This window comes from Leptopilina boulardi, unplaced genomic scaffold (assembly GCF_019393585.1).
Source record: "Leptopilina boulardi isolate dan_hultmark-lab unplaced genomic scaffold, ZJU_Lbou_2.1 LbouV2_123, whole genome shotgun sequence".
NCBI classification, from domain to species: Eukaryota; Metazoa; Arthropoda; class Insecta; order Hymenoptera; family Figitidae; genus Leptopilina; species Leptopilina boulardi.
Window position 1 is genome coordinate 2,868,687 of NW_026137667.1, and position 21,418 is coordinate 2,890,104.

The following is a 21,418-nucleotide window of genomic DNA, read 5'->3' on the forward strand; positions in this document are numbered from 1 at the left end:
AAACAATTTTTCCACATATATTTAAAAAAAAGATAAGTTTATTATCTATTATTTTATGTAAAATAACTTATATGAATTTTTAATTTTAAAACATTATTATATCTTTTTAACTGTTATTTTTTAAAATTCTTACTATAATCAATTATAATTACTATCAAATTAATTTCAATATTTTATTTTTGTAAAAAATTATTTTGATGAAAATTTTTTACAGATTTCAAAAGTTGCCGCCAAATTGCTATTGGTCGATACAATGCACTTTGAAGACCAATCATATTAATGGAAAAAGTGACCAATAAGAATGCATGAAAAAACGCGGGCAGTTAGTGAGAAAAAATGTTTTACAAAGTATGCACGAGTGTTAATGTTTAGTGAAAAAAATGTGATTTAATTGTGATAATTATTTGTGTCATTCGGTAATTTTACTCTTTTCGACATGTGTGATAATCCGGAAGAACAAATTTCACCTTTGGCGGAGTACTACTGTAGTAAATTGACGTTCTGATGGAGTGACTTAATTTCTTGGGAAAAACCGTTAATTCTTCACATCAATACAACAGGTATTTATATTAATAATTTATTTTTAATTTTAGTTTACATGTCGTTATAGAAATTAGTCAAATTAGTCAAATTCGGGAAAAGTTTATTGGACAAATTGAAGATAAAGCGGAAACAGTCGTTTAATAGTGACCTAACCTCAAATATATAGGAAGTGACGTACAGAGTAACTTTCGTGAGCATGTTCCAGTCTCTTCTTTGATAGTATTAGTTTCAACGATTACGTCTACAAGCTGCTGCTGGTTGAGTTAACAAAAAAAAAAAGGCAAATGAGTAGCTTATTCAGTTTGTATCCATCGCAGCTACACACAACTACAATTTAATTCGTAGTGGCGATAAAGTATTCTACAATTTCATCTCTAAAATCTTACCAAAATTCTGTTACACGGTTGAACAATAGAAATTTTACAGGCAATTGATATTGTACCAGCCAAACCCTCAATTTTTGTCAATAAAAGCCAATATTTGGAAAAATGAGATAAATGAATGAAAGTAAAATTCTTCTTGATCGCTCAAAAGTAATGAAATTGTTTCTTTATAGACACGCCATATTGTATTGTTTTAACACCCCTTATAAATTTTCACGTTTCTTAGCAACGAGAAAATGAGGACTTTCTTCAGGCAGACATTTAACGTGGTAGAAATTCTGTTACAATAATTTTCAACAATATTATTTCTTTCAGTCCTTGGAAAATTTATTTTCTTAAAAATTTTCATAAATAGAAAATATCAAATTAACCTAAATAGCAATTATGTAATAACGGTGTTAGTGGTTCAAAGTAGTCTTAGAAAAAATTGAAGGCCAATGCTTTGCAGTAAATTTATTCAAATATATTATAATACTTCTGTTTTTATTATAATACTTCTGTAAAATTTCAATTTAGATATCGAGTCATATTTTCCTTAATTACACAGAAGGTGCAAATGCACACATGTGCAATTTTATCATAAATTAATTAATTTGTTATTTTGGTCATTAAAATTCTAAATGTGTTTAATTTACATAACTAATTTTCTATTTATTTCTTACACAATTATATAGTACAATATAAAAAAAAAATTTGAAGTTTACCCAAATTAATTATTTACATTCGAAGCATAAGAAAATTTAAAGAACCGTCGAAATCGATGCATTGCACATAATGTTGAAATCGAGGCGAATATACGGGAATGAGATAAGTGACAGAGGATAAATAATTTAAGATTTTTTTTTCTATTACATTCGTGGATTTAATAATACTCTATATACATAAAAGAAAGGATTTATTTAGCAAGATAAATATTCTGAAATTAGTTAATCAACTTAAAAAATAAGAAACAATAGTAGTATAATTCTGTGTGAAAAAAAAATTACACACGTTTCATAGTTCCTTTCATACTGCAATTTATTCTCTCTCTGACAGTCAGATAATCAATTAATCCGTTGCTAGCGAAAATATAATAAATTCATTTTGAAATATAAAAAAAATCCAATAAATTATAATCGATTTCGTTATATTGATTCTTTTCCAATAAAATGAAGTTCTATATTGCTATTACTGTATATTATATATACGGCCCTGATATATTGTGACGTTTTCATAAGAAATAATTTAATTAATTAGACAATATTTAAAACAAAAAAATAACAAACAAATTATTGTGTTTTATAAATAATGATTAATATAAAGAAAAATGTGCTTTTTAAATAATAAAGAAATAAATTTTTAGAAATTCCACCAATCAGAATTGATTAAATTATATTTAATTGAAATAATCGTTTTAAATAATCAATTTTTTTAAACCAATTAATATTTTGAAATTTTCTATTTAATTGATTACTTTAATTATAATTTATAAATTCACTTGAATTTTGAAAAAGGAAAATATAACTGACAAGAAACTAACCTTAACCTACTTAAAACATTTTTAGTCTATCATTTATAAAACATCTATATTAAAATTATTTTCCTGAGATTTCCTTAGATGAAAATTACATTTTTGTATCTAAATACGAAAAAAAAGAATAACAATTAACTCTATATGATTCTTAACAAATTATCAGAAAACTTAAAAATATGCATTGGAGTTAATTTTGTCCATTTCTCGTTAAAAATTTTACGTAGTAGTAGTGTAGAGCAATATGGCGGTTGTGTAGCTTCCTGTTGCGCGATGGACGAGTCGGTTATGTTCACTTCCGGATGGAGGGTGACGACCGACTAGCGCAGTTACCACGCCGCAGTGAAATAGTATACCCAAGTTGAAGAGCAGCAAATTCGTTTGTCTACTGAACAATTAATATAATATTCATCTACTTTTGAAAGCCCTTTGTTATTACTTTTTTTTTTTATACGTATTTACTGGAAATGTTTTTTTTTTAAGTAGGATTTAGAAATATTCGTTGATTTGTAATATATATACTTTTAAAATTTGAGTAGTGAAACAATGCCCCTTGTTGGCAATCATTTACTCCGTAGCAGTTTGGACGCCATCATTACATTTGGTGTTAACAAAAAAGAATGCAAGTAAAATTGCAAATATTCTCCTGATAAAATAATCTTCGGGTTATTTAAAAAGTGGAGCTGTGATTAGGTTTAAGTTATTCCTCATTCATGTTGCGGTACGTAAGGCCTGTCTTTGGTTTATGCAATTTTTGGTTTTGGGTATTTTGTCGGTATACGCGTTTCTTTATTCTTTTTTTTTGACTCCGAGCCTCTAGAAATTGTGAGCTTAGAAATATATTCTAGTGTGAATTTTAAAAGAATAATAGAATCTTATATAAGAGTTGAGACAACAAGATGGCGAGTGTGCTCAATCGATTAAACTCTTTTTCCTATTGGCTGACAGTGAGTAATGCGCGCGCAGTTTCCGGTTGGCTTCCATCTTGATAAAAGTTCGTTCTTCTTTTTAAGAGTTATTATTTTCTATATGTGCGGAAAAAAAAATAGGAAACAGAGAAATTTACTTACCTTTGTAAAAAAAAATTTTTTCTTAAATTTTTTTGATTGAGTTACAAATGAGAGCGTGACAGAGTAAAACGAATTCTATTGCGAATAATTTTCTTCGTTAAAGTAATTTTTTTTTTTTACTTTACGCGTGTATCATTTTCAAAGCCAATACTAAAACGAAGCATTTGTTTAATGAGTATCCTTGGTGATAATAAATGAACGTAGGAAAAACGTCAGTTGAAGATCAAGGCGTGGAAAAATTGTCGCCATTTTGTGTATGCCAAGTTATATTCAGTATATAGAAAGAAGTGTTTGAAGATTATTTTTCTTTGATCCATCTACGTGTATACAATTATTGTAATTCAGGTATTTTTCATTATTTTTTAATCTTGTTTGCATGATTTACGAATCACGTCGAAAGTATAGTGATATAATTTCAATTTAATTCACTATGAATATGTGGAAATAATGCATCTCTACTATTCTTATTATATAATTAAGAAGATTCATCTGCATTCTTTGTAAACGTTGAATAAAATTGTTGCTTTTTATTAAAATTTAGTTATACTCTAAATGATGTCAGATTTGACACTATGTAATTTGCTAAATTTAAAAAAAAACATCTGGAAAAATTGCTGAAAATAATTTTATCGGAGTAATTAAAGTGAGAGATTTTTTTTTTTTTAGTGGGAAGATTAAAATTTTTAGGAGTGCGTTAAAATTTTTTTAAATTACTCGTGTAAAGATATGCGTTAGATGTAACATATGAGTGGCATATTTGTATCATATGAATAAATACATTTTTCTCAAATTAGTTTTATTACTTTTTTGTGAATGATGACGTTTTGCATTAATTAATTTTTTTTTTCATATGTTTTAAAAAAGCATTGCAAGAAAATGGCAAAATGCAGAAAAACGGAAAATTGAATTAATAGATAGAAAAGACAAAAAAAAAAATTTAATTACGATATACAAGCAGAGAATTTTTATGTAAAATTGTAATTAGTTGTAAAAATATATTACAAATATGTTAGGTATTTGAGATTCGGGTTAAAATAATTTAAAACGACAATCGTTTTTAATTAATAATTAAAGGTGCGCTATGAATCGTTAAAAATTTAGTGTTATTTTATTTATATTTTCTGTAATATTTGATTAAATGTTAAAACATTAACGGAAATAGAAGGATAGCTTAGTGAAGAAATTATTAGATAGGTCAGTTAGTTTTAGAGGACGTACTATTTAACCATTCTGCGATATTTCAATTTTTTAAAAAGTGAATTTACTTTGTAAAGTAATTTCTCTATAGAATTATTCTTTTTTTTTTTTATTTTAAAATTTTAATATTTTACTGAAAGTGATAAACTTATTTCGTTAAAAATTCAGGAGAGATTGATTGCTACGCGTCTAACTTGACAAGCAACCATTTTGTAAAGCAATATTTTGTCAGCCATTTTGATTTGACAAAACAAGCGAAAAGACTTTGTCATCATCAAAATGATGTGACTCTATAACTATTTATTAGTATTTTAGTATTATTAGTGTCCAAATTAGTTTTACGTACTAATTTTTTTTCTTTTATTCACATAAAATAGAAAATATTTCGGATTTTTTCTTTCTTCTTCTTTTAATGAATGAACGTTTGCATTTTTTTTTCCTTTACCGATTTTGTTAGTTGACTTTTGACATTTTTAGTTTTATGTAGATTTTTTTTTTAAAAACTGTGCCAGTGAAAAGTGAAGATTTATTAAAATTTGACACACCTCGCAGAAAATTAATACCAAATCGTAATTAAGAAATCAAGATCCATGGAAGTCTTCATATCCTACTAAACTTTAAATATATTCTTTTGTATAAAATTCCAATATTGTAAATACATTTGAAATAAAGAAATTTTTTTATTTATTTCTTTTGTTTTATATACATGTGATATTTTCGACATATAATTCAAAAATATTTAATCTACAAAAACCAAAACTTGCATAAACCTAATTTAGTTTTAAGTTTATAATAATTTTTTTTTTCTTTCAAAATAAAATTTTAAGTTTTTATATTTTTATTACAGGAGTGTCAAATTGCTCTACAAAGTGATTCACAATGTTGAAAAATATCGACGTGGTGAATAAAAAGAGAGATGACAAAAAAGATGGTAATTCAGAAAGGGCAGAGACATCATCTTCATCAAAAAAGAAATCATCTTCCGATAAGACTAAAGTCAAAGGCGATGTATTTTCAAGATTAAGTTCAATTCATTTGTCGGATATTAAACTACCACCGGAACCAGCGCCAAGAATTAAACACAAAGAGAAGAAACATAGGGATAGAAAAGAGAAACGTGATAAAAAACATTCTCATAAACATAGTGAGAAAAAAAATGACAAATTAAAAAGTAGTGGCGCGACAAAATCTAAAAATGGAAATATCAATAATAGCTCAGATGATTATTTGCTGACGATCGAAACTGGCGAGAGTTTCATGAATAAAAATATTGATTTTTCCAAAACCAACATCAATTTTGATTCACAAAAATTATTGGAAAATGATAATGACGAATATGAAAAACGATTTTCAGATGTTAAGAGGTACATTCCATTTTTAGAAATGATGATCGATAGACATCGTCAAATGAACGATCATAAATCTTTAAAGAAAATGGAGAGTCTGCATGAAGTTTTAACACAATCAAAAAAGAAGTACGTTCTTTATTTTTATTTTTAGAATTTTCTTTTTATTATTTATTTAACATTTTTTTTTTTTTTTAATTATAGATTGAAAATGGAAACTTTACGAAGATGTGAAGATGTCTTGGAGAAATTGTATCATAAAGTAGGAGAGGTAAATATTAGGATTAATTAATTTAATGTTTATTTTTCTATTCTAATTTGTGAATTATTTCCAATTTTTGTATTTTAAATTAAATTTAGCATTTTTTTTTTAAATTTCAGTCTTTGAGAAAAGAAACAAGTGCCGAAACATTAATGGATTATAATTCATCGTAAGTATTTCTCGTTAATCGAATTTTAATAAATTTGTATAATTATTTTTTTTTTTACAAAAAATTAAAATTTTTGCTAATAGGTTAAATTAAAATTAATATTTCCCTATGGGTAATTTTTTAAAAAATAGTTTTTATCTTCCAGTTCTTTGAAGAAGACAAGATTTCATCAAATTGGAAATTTGGACGCCTCTTATGATGACGGCGGTATGAGTCCAATGTCAAGTCCCTCAACAAGTCCAACGCCACCGTACAGTCCAGATGATAATTGTCTCGTAATTGACGACGACAATGATATTGATAATGACATCATCATTAAACGTTTAGAAAAACAAGCTCACAGTCCTGAGGAAGGAGAAATAGTCGATGGATCAGACAGTAATGATGAAAATTCAAATGACACTCCTGCTCTAACAATTACTCTAGATAATTCACCGGAAAAGAGAACAAGACGCGATAGTGACATGAGTATCGATGACGATGACGGCAATAACGAAAGTTGGAAAGCCTTTGTCGATAAGCATACTTTACAAAAACCAACATCACCAAAATGGAAACCAGTCAATCCTTCACGTCAACCAATTGTTGTGACGGGTCACGATGTTAGTACAGCCGCTCAAATAGTTGGAAACAATATTTCAAAGAAAGGTGTCACTCAACGTGCTATTACACCACCACCAAAAAAATTGGACGAAAGTGAATTAAATCAAGTATTCAACGAGGACAGCTTTGACAGTGATCGCCTTAATATACCATTGTCACCTGATTCAAATTCTCGACTAGATTCACCACTAAACGTTCCCGAGGAGGGTCTTCGATCACCAGATCCTGAACTCTTCATGGACAAATCAAATTCACCGCTACGCATAGCTGAACCACCTCCAGTACCAGTACCACCACCTGAACCAATAGTTAATCCACCGCGAGTCAACGACATACCTCTCATATCAATGGCCGATCTTGAAGATTTGATACTTAATCAAAGTAAAATTCTCAAAGAAGGATTGCCAATTGAAAATAAAGACGATAAAGAGAAGGAAATTCCAAAAAGTCCCGAACCAGTGACTCCAATTCGTAGGAAGCAAACCGGAAATGTAAAAATAGCTCCAATGACATTGAAACTAGATGCCTTTATTTCCGGTGGTAAGGAACGAACACCATCTCCTGAATTACTTATCGATCCAAGAATTCGTGCCAGAATGCAAAAAGAAAAGAACGTCGATCCAAGATTGGCAAAAGATAAACAACAACCACCACGAACACCAGCACCCACCGATATGTATTCTCTTCATGATTTCAACGTCAATCCAAATTCACCATCGCCTCCACTTCCACCACCAACAGCTCCACCAGCTTGTACTTATCCATCAGCCACAAATTCCAATCAATGGAATTATAACGCAAATTCCATGCCAAATCAATATGGAATGCCGCACGAATCAACATCACACAATGATTCCTGGGAGAGAAATCAATCTAATTCCACAATGAGTCCCAATATGAATTCACCAATGAATATTAATTCTGGAATGAATATGAATTCCGGAATGAATATAAATCCAAATATGAATTCTGGAATGAATATAAATCCAAATATGAATTCTGGAATGAATATGAATCCAAATATGAATATGAATCCTGTGATGAGTCCAAATATGAATATGAATTCGAATCCAAATATTCGTGGTCCAAATATGAATATTTCACCAAATTCGGGCTATGGAAATAATATTCATCCTGGCAATAATTCATATCAAAATTACGATTATCCACAACAACAACAACAACCACCACCACAACAGCAACAGTATCAGGAAAATTTTGGCAACAATACAATGCCCTATGGACATCAAAATCCACCAAATTGGAATCGTGCCGATGATCCAATGATGAATCAACGAATGCCACCTGCTCGTGACTTGAGAGATATTCGTGACATCAATGTTCATATGGATAATAATCGTCCTGATTGGGAATGGGAGAATCGTCAAAATGATTGGGATCGTGACAGACAGAATGATTGGGACAGAGGAGGTGGAGGAGGACAAAGAATGAATGAATGGGAACGTGACAGACAAAATGATTGGCCAAGACAACAAAACGATTGGGATCGAGGTCGACAAACTGATTGGGATCGTCAAAATGATTGGCCTGGCGATAGGCAAAATGATTGGGATCGTCAAAATGATTGCAATAGACAAAACGATTGGGATCGTCAAATTGATTGGGATAATCGTAGTCGTTTTAAGAAAAATCAACGAAATCGCAGTGAAATTAGTCAACTCAAGGAAATTATAACCAGGGATCCTAGATTGATTGCCAAGGATCAGGAACAGGAAAAAGAGAAAGAAAAGGAAGAAGATAAAGGAAAAGAGAAAGTTAAAGAAGAAGATAAGGAAAAGGAGATTGATACAGCAAAGGATGTAGAAAAGGACAAGGATATAGAACAGGACAAGGAGAAAGAAAAGGACAAGGAAATGGACAAGGAGAAGGAGAAGAAAAAGGAGAAAGAAAAGCAAAAAGTACAAGAGAAAGAAAAAATAAAGGAAAAGGAGAAAGTAAAAGAAAAAGACAAATTGAAGGAGAAAATAAAAGAGAGACGTTCATCTGACAGTCGTGATGGAGTTAAAACTTCAGCACAAAAATCAAATTTAAAAGGTGCCAGTAAATTTGACATATTGAAAAATAAAGAGAAAATGAAACTCAAAGAAGGTTTACATAAATTAGGATTAAATAAGAAAAAATTGTCCGATAAAGAGAAGAAAATTAGTTTAGAAAGTTTATATGGTGTTGTGGATACAAAAGCAGCTGCTGGTCAGAAAATATTGCAAAAATTCAAAATTCCCAAATTAAAGAAACCAGATTCAACAATTTCAACTGACTCAAAATCTGATGATCAAAAAAATACTCCAAAAATTGATGATATTAAGAAAAAAATTGATATTAAAGCTAAAGATCGTCGTGAAAGAAGTTTATCAAAGGATAAAATTCTTCGCAAAGATAAGCCAAATAAGGACAACATTGAGAAAGAGAAAAATAAAGAAATCAAGGAGAAAAATAAGGACATGGATAAAGAGAAAAATAATGAAACTGTCAAAGGAAAGAAGAAGACAAAAAAACAAGAAGAAATTCCCGAAAACAAGGATAATACTTCTCATAATAGTACTGTAGTTGTTAGTGATTTGAAAAATTTCATCAACATTATTTTAACGCAAGACGGTGGAAAGGAATTTTTGAAAAAAGCAACTCTATTGGATCACTTTAAAGATATATTCGAGGAAGATAAAGATTTAATGACAATGAAAGAAATGATTCAATTGGATTCCGATAATTCTGAATCAGAAAATCTTGATATCAAGAAAAAAAGAAAATCCTTACCAAAGCGACGTGTCATTGTTTCTGATTCTGAAAATTCTGATGATGAATCTCTCGCTGATAGAATAGAACAATTGGATACGACAAAAGAAGAAAAGAAAATTGATGATTCCGAGGAGACGAAGAAAAGAACTCGTAAACCAAGAAAGAAAGCCGTTCTTGTAAAAGTTGAAGAAGAATCGAAAAAATCAATTGAAGAAATCGAAACGGAGAAGGAATTAAATGAAGAAGTGTCGAAAAAATCAAAAGAAGATAAAAAAGAAATCATTAAAAGAGAACTTCCCAAAAGAGGTGTAAATAAAAAGGAAGTTGAAAAAGAAGATATATCCAACGAGAATTTATCGAAAGAAGAACTTACCAAAAAGGAAGAAACTACTAACGATTCAATAAATGATGTCTCAAAAGAAGATAATAAAGAAGAAGATGCAAAAGAATCAATAGTTCCAAAAGCGAGGGCAAAACCAAGAAGAAAAAATTCTCTGGAAAGATTGCAGGAAGATTTGAAAGATTACATCAGCTCTGGAATTATAACAGCTGGCCAAAGGACTTGTAGAATGGCTAAAGAGACAAACTCTGCTGTTATTGTTACCAGTCCTTCTACCAGTAATACAATAGACAGTTCTCAATCTCCTGATTCAAAATTAAAACCAGGACCTAAATTTACTAAAAAATCACCTACCAAAGAGGGATCAAATGAAGATGGTCACTTATCATCAAAAGATGAAAATATTAAAACTACTCCCATAAAGAAGAAGAAGAAATTATCAGGTCCTAAATGTAAACGCTCTCGTGTTGAAATGATGGAACCAACTGTTCTCCTTCGTCGTGCTGATACATCAATGTTGGATGAACAACGACAAGATTCTTCCTCTGATGAAAGTAATTTAGATGTTTCAGAAATGATTTCCACTCCAGGTAGTCCAAGTGATTCGAAAAGTGCCGATAAACTTCCAAGAACGAGAGCAGCGAGACGAAAGATTTTATCATCAAATAAAGAAGATGAGACACTTACCGATACCGAAAGTCTCACTTCGGATATTTCAATGTCAAGTAGTACTACGTCGAAAAAGCCAGAAGTCACAAAAACTGGTGATGATGATACGGAAAATTTGGAAAATTCCCAAATTGATATTGTCGTTCCAAAAAAAGTTACACGAAGAAAGAAGAGATGTGGTTGGCGTTTGGGAATTGTTTCAAAAGCAAAACGAAGAAAAGCTCGAGCACAATACGTAAAACCAAATCTCATCATCGATGCTGATCATTTGACAGATGACTTTAGACGACCCTCAATTGAAGTTATTACAGATCACGAGACAAGAAAACGTATACACGGTCCCGATGAAATTAAAATCAAAACTGAACCCGATAATGATGAAGATACAATTTCAATAGCTGATTCTCAGGATTCGGAAATAATTATAAAACACGAGATTAAATCTGAAGAAATTGAAGATATTGTCAAGGAAGAACAAGGTATGGAAATTGATACAAATGATTCGGACATAAGTCTATCGCAAGATTTAATTCTAGAGGCAGAAATGAAAATCAACACCAAACTTGTTAATTATGTTTCTTATGGTCAAGAAAAAATCAAATGTTTACATTGTCGATTCAATGGAAAGAGTATTGTTCATCATTATGCAATAATGCATCCCGAGAAGGAAGTCTCAGTCTCCAGATTGAATCCCACAGATGCCAAGTCTGTAATTCAAGAAGCAAAGGAAATGAATTTCGAAAATGATGATCAAGAAAATCAAAATGAATTCACTTTTACGTGTAGATTTTGTCCATTCAAAAGCGAGGGAAGAAAAGAAGATTGTATGGAATCAAGTTATGAGCATTGTACATCACACACTGGCGAATATCGTTTTACATGTAAACTTTGTTCCTATATGTCAATAACAAGAACTACAATGAAAATTCATCACTATAAAAAATATAAACCCCAGGGATTAGCTCTAAGTGAGACAATGGTGGAAAAAAAAGTTCCAAACGAAAACAGAGTATACGGTTATATTTGTTCCATTTGTAAATTTGTTCAACTTAACAAAAGTAATGTCGTAAAACATATACAACAATGGCATAAAAATGATTCCAATGTTGATATTATCAAGATCAATATGTCTGTCGATAAAATTGCAGAGGGAAGAGAAAATACTAATTTGGAAAAATCCAAAACAATCAACAGTGATCCCATACCAGAAACATCGCAGGAAAGTGAAGTCGACAAAGAAACAAGAAAAAATAATTTAAGTGCTTTTGTTTGTCCTCCAGAATTGGAAAACAATAAAGAAATTGAACTCGAAAGAAAGAAGAAAATGCAAGAAATTGTCGAGAATATTGGTATCAAGGTCAATAACAAGGAAGTGAAAAAGGGACTCTCGATTATTGATAAGCTCAAAGATAAAATGGAAACAACTGTTAATTCAGAAAATGATGACAGTGAAACAAGAACCGTGACTAAATCACCAAATTCAACAATAACAAACATCACAACTGTTGAAGACGCGACTCTTCATTGTACTGAGGAATTTTCCAATGCTGATATTCTTGAAACTCGAGATGATAACGAGACAAAAGAAAATGACGAGAACGAAGATGATGATAATGAAGATGATGAAGTTTCAAAACCAAAAGATCCATTAGATGTTGAAAATGATACTCAAGATGAAGTGAGCGACAGTGAACAACCTGCGTTACGATTTGACACTGAATCAAGTTCCGATAATGAAGAGGCAACAACCGATGTAAATGATTTGCTAAAAGAAACAACTGACATCAAAAATCAATCAAATGATTCAATGATGACAACAATACAAAGACTCGCTGCACAAATTCAAGGTTCTAAATCAACGAGTCCTGATACTGAAGTTCCTCCACTTGTTGAAAGTAGTTCACCAATGAAGGATATTCCAAAAGCTCCAAATGTAATTCCAATTTCAGCTCTCAAGAAAAAGCCAACATTGAGTTCATTTTTTGGTAATTATCAAGTTAATAAAATTGCAATGAGTTCGGAGAACAAAGGCGATGATTCTTCATTGCCTAAACTATTTTTGAGACCCAGACGTATTAGCGGTGATATGCTTTCTGTTCCTGAAACCGAATCAACTGAACCTCCTGTTGCTGGTAAATTATTCTTTTATTTATAATCTAAAATTGTTTACTTTTCAAAATGCCAAAAAAAATTTCAAAAATACTTTTTTTTAAACAGGTACGAGTACACAGAATGCAGACAGTGAATCATCTTCGAGCAATCCGGGTATTTCCACCACAGACAGTGATTCGTTCCTGAAAATTGAAAATGTTGTGAGTTTGGCTAATCCCACAGAAGCTGGAAACGACAATACAGTGGTAAGTGACTGATTTTAATTTTCGTTAGTTGTAATTAATAATCTCGATGGGTAATTTTTAGGAAATTATTTTCAGTTTTTAAGACAAAATCAAAGATTTTCTTTCAAAATTGTCAAAAGTAAAAAAAAAAGAAAAATAAGCCCACAATTTTATGAATTGAATCATTTCTATATATGAAAAAAATCCAATTGTTTCAGGTCAGAGACATAATAAAGGCAGTAGAAAGCTCTCATATTAAAATCTCACCTCTTTCTCTCTTGAAAAAGAATGGTCCAATTATCTTGAAGAGAGTAAATAAACCACCGCCTTTAACACATACATTATCGAATCAAACAATAAAAGCCGTAAATCCAAAATCAAATGAAACCGTCAAATTGATTCCAATCAATATAAGTTCAAATTCTTCGACAACACCGAGCAATTATTTGCCTATTATGAGTCCATCGAGCTTTAAAACTTATATGGACGGTAAAAAAGTTTCAATTTGTAATACAACATCAACTTCAATTCTCACAAAACCTGGTAATTTAACAACAGTTTCCATAGCCAAACCCAATACAACATCAAAACCTGCAACCATAACTCCCGTCACAATTGGAAGTAATCTCACTCCAATTAAAGCCACAACCTATGCTCCCATCACAAATCCAAATTTTCCCATTCCAATTTGTAAAACTGGTACTCTAACACCAATTGCACCAGTTAGTAAAGCAACGACTATTGTCAGTGCTTCGACATCATCATCATCATCATCACCTTCGGCATCGTCATCGCCAACACAAAATCGTAAAATAGTCAAAGTTGTCAGCAATGCGACATTATTGAAACAAAATGAATTTGGACCTCAGGTTGCTGTTAAATTAAAAAATGCAACCGCTTATAATGAAATGTTAAAACCTGAAAAATTACGTCATATTTATAAATGTATGGGTCGTGATTGTGCCTATACAACTGATAATCCAGATCATTTTCGAAGGCATTTTGAGAGACATGCAATTACTTGCGATATTTCCAGTAATAGTATGGTGCCATATGATTTCAAAAAATGTGCCTACTGCTATTCAGCTCTTGGAAATTGGTATCAAATGGAATTACACTACGAGGAAAAACATGCATTTTGCATGTATCAATGCAGTTATTGCTTTTATCGAGCAATTTCTCAATCTTACGTTGAAATACATCAGGTGGGGTTCAATATAGATTTTTTGGTGCATGGGTTGATTTTAAAAATTTTTTTCACAGTTTAATTTAAGTAACTAACTCCTATAGATTGAAAGAAACAAATACTATAATTTAAAAAAAAATATTTAATCAATTTTATTTTTTTTTAAAGGCAAGTGCACATCCCACCAAACCATTGGCTGTTCTTCAAGGTGCAACGAATTGTGATCTACGACCACAAGCTGATTTTAATCGGAACGAACGTGTCAAACCCTTCGTGTGTCAAAATGGTAATTTTTATCTCAAATAATTTAAATATTATAATCTTTTTAATTACAAAATTATTTCTTGTTTCAGACTGTAATAAATATTTTTATGTTCCGGAAGCGTTCTTTGTTCATCTTAAAATGAAACATTCCAGTATTTCTGTATTCAAGTGCCATTTATGTAAAATTGTCAGTTACTCGCCAGAACAGCTTATTTTGGTAAGTTATTAATTTTTGTTTTATCAATTTAAATGCATAAAGCACAATAAATAATATTCAATTAATTTTTCAGCATTATAAAACTCATGGAATCTTCAAGTATCAATGTCTTCATTGTACTCATGGCTCGGATTCCATAACTGATATTCACAGTCATCTGAGTGGTCGACATTGCAATCAGAAGCCAGTTCTCCTTGAAAGAACTTTACCTCCGCAGGTATGTTTTTAAAATATTTTACTCAATTTAAAAATTAAATTATAATTTGTAATAATTTTACAGCCTACCAAATTGAAAAGTGCTATTGATCAACTACTGCTACGAAATCCAGACGAGCATTATTCACTATGTTCGGAATTAATTACTTTCATTAATTTACCTGACGAATCAGTGGACACTGATGCTAAGGTTAAAAAAGGAACAGATTCAATTGTGCAGTTAAATTCTGCAAAAGCAGATGTTAGTAATTATGTGATATCTGTGTCTTCTCCACGACCCAATAGTCCACCAACTATTAAAATAGTCGCCACCGAGAGTCTTCAGAAAAATGTTGATAAAACAGCGGTGAATAAAATTTTGGATGTTGACCCCTTACGAATTGGAAACAATGAAGATGGCGATGAATTTCTAAGTACAAATCTTCTCGATGATCATGATTTTCTGACAAATACATCATTCTCCAAGAAAACGACAGTTAATGATGACGACAGTGATATTGAAATAATAGAAGATTGTGGTGTACCTCAAAATAATGAAAAGCAAAAAAACAAAGAATCAGAAATAACAATAAAAGATCTTTTAAATAGTGCCGATAATTCTGATTTATCAAACGATTCTTTAGGTCCAAGTAAAAATGATAAATTCCTCGCTCTAGATGATATTAAACACACTGGATTAGCAGGCGAAGAATTATACAAATGTGGAGCAATAAATTGCAAATATTCAGCACCAAATTCAAAGACATTACGAAATCATATTAAAGAATGTTGTGTTATGAATGTTCCATACAGCTGTAATAATTCAATAAACTTCCAGTGTATGCATTGCGATAAGACCTTCCAAAAGATTGGCTTTTTCATGGAACATTTAGAAATACATGGATTAAAGCGATTTGCATGCGGCATTTGTGGTGAAAGATATGCAATGCAAAATCAAGCACAGACACACATGAAAATGAAACATAAATTTGCATCAAGACTTCTTCCAGCCGATCCAAAAAATCCAACAGCCGATGGTCTTTTTTACGTTCAACCAATGATTAAAACAAAAAAGAAGCTATCAAAATTAACGGAAAAAGAAATACCAAAAATGATTGATCCCGAAAAAACGTGTTTCTCACCAAATGAAATTGATCTTCTCCCACGTCAGGCAATTTATCAACGAGAAGTACAATGTGCTGTGTGTCCTTTCTCCACAAAAGTTCGCTCGAATATCTTTAGACATTTACAACTACACGCCAAGGATGAAACTGTACCTGAATCAGGACCCGTTAATCCTGTACCGTGTTTAGATAAACGAGAGAAAATGTTCGATAAAATGGTTAATCTCGCGAGTAGTTCTCATCAAAATGGACGCATGGGAATCAAAACAAAAGAGACTGTAATTCCAAACGATGAAGAAACACTGCCAAAATATGTTCCAGAAAATAAACGCTACGTATGTGGTATATCTGAATGTTCATATCTAACTGTCAATGAAGATATGTTACGTTATCATTTAAAAGCATTACATTCAGATGAACCATTTTTCAAATGTACACATTGTAAAGAACAAGAATTAGAATCACAGAATATATCATTTGAAAAAATGGGAATACATTTGAAAATGCATGATTCAAAATTATATAAATGCTCCTATTGTAACTATTTTCATTATCAACGACATGTGGTGGAACGTCATCTCGGTGATAAACATTCAGATAAACGACCATTTGTAAAAGTTGTTCGTGAATTTGAAACAAATGAAAATAATCAATCGCCACCCGAAGAAAATGAAGAAGATACACCAGATTCAGATGGTAATCATTGGAAATGTAATTGTTGTGATTTTCGTTGTGTTTATAAATCAGATATGCATGCACACGCCGCTAATGAACATGAGGAAAAATGTCAATTTAAATGTACCGTCTGTCCATATAAAACAAATGCTAGAATTCTCTTGGATCAACATTTAATATCAAAACATGCCAATGAACCTGAAGCTGATTTTCAAATGATTTATCAAAAAATTAAGGGTTTAAAGAAAGTTATCGAGCAAACTGAACAAGGAACTTCTGAGGAGCCTTTTGATACGACACCACTTTGGCGAAGAGATATGCCAAGAGTTAAACATATTCGTGGTATTCTTATTGAAGAGGATCCAGCATCTATGATTTCTAGTTCACCTGTCACTCCCGAGAAATCGGCGAAAAGAAAGAATGACTCGTTTGATTCGCCGACTAAGTCAGCAAAAATAAAATGCTTCAAACCAGTGACATTTGACGAGATAAATGAAGAAATTGGTAAATATGGTCCTTATGGAAATCCTGAGAAAGATTCATATGTGTGTACAATTTGCAAAAATGGACGTGAATTCAGAACAAGATATAAACACGATATGAGAGATCATCTTTATCGTGAATTAAGATATGTCAGGTAAGAATTGTCAATAATTAAAATCTAAAATTATTTTTTCTTAATTTATTTTTAACATTTTAATTATTTTCAGATGGCATTGTATAAGTTGTGGATTTGTGTCAGTTAACAAGACTTCGCTAACGAGACATTGTACCAAAAGTCACGAGGGTCAAGTTCCAAATTTCGAATCTCTACCACTAAATCAAGATTATGAGGACTGGGTCTCAACTTTATTGAAACGTCAAACGGAGAAAATTAAAAAATACCTCGACTCCTTGTCTGGAAATTCAAATGAATCGGGAAAATCTAAATCACCAATTAAACAACCACAAAGTTCCTCATTAATTAATTTGGATTCCGAGGACGATGTCAGTGATGATGAGAATCCAAGTGATGATGAAACTCCCGCAGCCGTTGAAGATGGTAAGATATTAAAAAAAAATTTAAATATGAATTTCTTTAAACCAAAAAAAAAAGATTTACATAATTTTGGAGAGTAAAAAAAAATAATTATTTAAAACAAATAGGAACTGAGGAGAAAAATCCATTGGAAACTGATGTTGAAATTTCTGAAAATTCAAGTGATTCAATCAAAGCATGTAAGACATGATCAAAAAAAGTTTCATCATGCACACATTCATTAGAATTAATTTTTAGAATTTTGTTTCACAAATCGCAAGAAAAATATTTCATTAACATTTAATTGTGGCACAATTTTATTTTGTGAGCTTTTAACATTCCTAACTAATTTTATTAATTAATCATCATTTAACTAACAGTTGATTCATTAATATATAACAATAATAATTAATGTTAACTACCCCCTTAAAGTAGTGTCATTAAATTCTCGTACCTTTTGTCATTTTTTAATTTTTAATTTTAACCTTCTTGACACTGATTTTCTCAAAAAAATTGGTAATCAACAAGGAAAATATCTATCAAAATTATCCAAGGGTTAAATTAGTGTCGGGTATTATTATTAATATACTATTTACATTTTTAGTTTATTTAATATTTGTGTCAAAATATTTTTATTGTATAATTTTTATAGTATTAAAATATATTTCTTCTTTTTTTCAGGTGATAAGGCTGGTTTTTCTTTAGTATGCAAGCATTGTCATCAGAAATTCCCCAGCAAACGTGGATTCAAAATGCATGTGACGAAACAACATTTGAAAAAATACAAATTCATATGTACTTATTGTGATAGAAGTTCAAATTTAGAATCAATAATTGAACAACATATTCGCGCTAAGCACGCTGGTCGCTATGTAAAAGTTATTCCCAATACATTTGCCAATGATGTTGAAATAAATGATGAATTTTGGGAAAGAGAATATGGCGTTCCACCGGGTAAAGAACGACGTGGTCAAAAACGTAAAGCAAATTTTGACGAATCTTCTGGTTCTGATAAATCAAAAGAAGTCACATCGTTTGTCTGTCGTATCTGTCATTTTGTCGCATTAACATTGGCTGGTTATATTTCACATAAGAAATCACATAAAATGATTTATAAATGCGCCTATTGTTCTTATCATGCCGTTGTTAAGAATGACGTGAGAAAACATTCTAAAACTGAACATCCACATTTAACGGCCAACATTGAAGAAATTGCAGTGAGTAATGACAATTCAAGTACATCGAAAACTGATACAACACAAATTGTCGAAAATCCAATAGTTCAAGCAAGTAAAATAAAAAAATTCGTTTATTGGTGTGAATATTGTAATGTTCGTTGTAAATCATTATTTTCAATGAAAAAACATTGGACTCGTCTTCATAAAGATCCAAAGCCACATGAAAATAATAAATGGAAAGTTGGACCATTTAAATTTACCATCGAAGAAGAACAACCACCACAAAAGAAGGAATCTATTCCTGGCTTAACGAGTACAAATACTACGGCTACATCAAATGAAACATGGGTTTGTGGATGGTGTAATGATTATTCAAACGGCAAAGAAAATATGGAACTTCATCATCGTAATTTTCATTCTCATCTTACTATCAAATGTTCATTGGTGGATCCTCTCGAGGTTTGTAAATTTTAAGTTATTTGAAAAGAAAAAAAAATTTTTTTGTTTCAATTCATTGAATTAAACATTGAAATTATCGATGGTTTAAATTAGATTTTTATTTTTTCCAGGTTTCAAAAGAATTCAAGTGTCCCGAATGTGAATTCAAAACAAAAACTCATGATTTAATGTTAAAACACGTTGGTAGGCATATCAAAAAATTCCAATGTAAATATTGCGATAAAAATTTCACAGAATCATTTCAAGCGACACAACATTGCCTATCAATGCATCCGGAAAATGAGCCAAAAGTTGAGGGGAGAAAAAATTATGATGCACTTATTCAAGAAATGATGCAATTAGCTGAGAGTGGTATTTCAAGATCGAATAAAAATAATTCCGACTATGTTGGAATTGCAAAGAAATCAACAGCAAAGCCTGTCGTTCGTGTTCGACCATTCTCAAAAAAATTCAAATCAGTTGCAAGAAAATCGACGACACCATTACCGCGTTATCCTTTCGGTATTAAATATCAAATTGAAGCAATCTCTCACTATGGAATAAAAACAGATCCAATTGATTTGGCAACAGTTAATACTTATATGGTCGTTGGTGGTCATCGAATGAAAGTCAATTGTACAACCCTTTCACAATTTATGAACATAAATCCAAAATTAGTCATTGAAGATATCAAACGAGGATTAAAATAAAGTTAAGTAGGATTTTTGATTTTTTTTTTTTTGCAGACTGATTCGCAAATTCTCAATGAATTGTGAATTACAATTGAACGGTTATTTTTCTCGAAATCGGAGAATTTTTAGTTATTATTATTTAAGATTGTTTATTATTTTTCTTAAAATTTTCTGTTTCTTTTTCTTAATTTATGTGAGAAAAAGAAATTGGACATTTTTCAGACAAAACATAAATACAGTTATATATTTTTGGAATGAGATTATCCGCTTATTGTAAAAAAAATGTAGTTTCGAGTTTTCAAGAATCTCGTTACAATTAATTTTATGTATTTTTTTTTCCTTTAATATTTAAATTATGTTTATCCCTAACTTAATTAGGTACGTTTTTTTTTTTTTTTGTAAATTATCAATATATTTTTATGATTCTCATTTAGACTTTCTGTTATTTACAAAACTTATAACTGTTTACTGGAGAGTATTTGATAAAAAGAAAAAGAGGGGAAAATTATGTAAATTGCAAATAATGTTTCTGAATTTGACAAATAATGTTAAAAAGTGAATTTTTAATTTCACATTGCATTGTGTAATTTGTAGTTTTTATAAAAACTTGAAACTTGAATCTTGTGTTAAAAGATTTAAAAATATACTATTTTCGTTTTAAACTAGTTTCTATGTAACTAAATAAAATTTAGTTTTTTCTCTTAATAAAGAAACAAAATTTCTTTTAATTTGTAATAGTATGAATTGTTTCAGGTTTTTATTATAACTGCAATAACTTGGATGTGTTTCCTTGTGATTTGTTTCCTCTTATAAGTTGATAAAAATTGTATACTAACATTATTTACCACTTTTTTTTAAAAAAAATTCTCGAGAAAGCATCAAGACTGAAAAGCATTGGTAACAACATTACAAAGGAAAAATATGTGAATTTAAATATCTGTACATATTGTATTATAATACTACCTTAAATAAATATTTTTGATTTTTTTAAACTGATGTATGATTTTATTAAATTAGAATAATAAAAATAATTAAAATTCTTATCAATAAATAATTATAATTACTATTACTAATATATGTATAAATTTAAGACAGATAATTATTTATAGGAGGAAATGCATTATTTTGGCCTAATTTTCAAAAATTCAAATACCCGTTCGAATTTTCAAAGTCAAATTTGGAATTAAATTTTCAAATTTACGCGGGGATTAAGGCGCATTTAAAAAAAATCACACGAGCGCCCTCA

General features: G+C 30.4%; 1 protein-coding gene across 5 annotated transcripts; it reads left to right on the forward strand.

Moving 5' to 3' along the window:
• Window positions 1-331: 331 nt before the first annotated feature.
• LOC127289791 (uncharacterized) lies at window positions 332-21,164 on the forward strand. 5 transcript variants are annotated; one of them, XR_007844219.1, is made up of 16 exons: window positions 2,747-3,157; window positions 5,551-6,178; window positions 6,254-6,320; window positions 6,431-6,480; window positions 6,626-12,981; window positions 13,067-13,206; window positions 13,404-14,390; window positions 14,540-14,657; window positions 14,725-14,852; window positions 14,926-15,069; window positions 15,133-17,483; window positions 17,557-17,888; window positions 17,993-18,064; window positions 18,546-19,501; window positions 19,612-20,765; window positions 20,926-21,164. XR_007844219.1 is itself a non-coding variant. In XM_051317977.1 (15 exons), the coding sequence occupies exons 2-15, from the start codon at window positions 5,583-5,585 to the stop codon at window positions 20,188-20,190; spliced, it is 12,876 nt and encodes a 4,291-aa protein (XP_051173934.1). In that variant the 5' UTR covers window positions 332-560; window positions 5,551-5,582; the 3' UTR covers window positions 20,191-21,164. The 5 variants fall into 5 exon arrangements, 4 of the variants coding, with proteins under 4 accessions (XP_051173934.1, XP_051173925.1, XP_051173954.1 ...); XM_051317977.1 differs by lacking the exon at window positions 2,747-3,157 and adding an exon at window positions 332-560 and having other exon boundaries at window positions 19,612-21,164; XM_051317968.1 differs by having other exon boundaries at window positions 19,612-21,164.
• The last annotated feature ends 254 nt before the right edge of the window (window positions 21,165-21,418 follow it).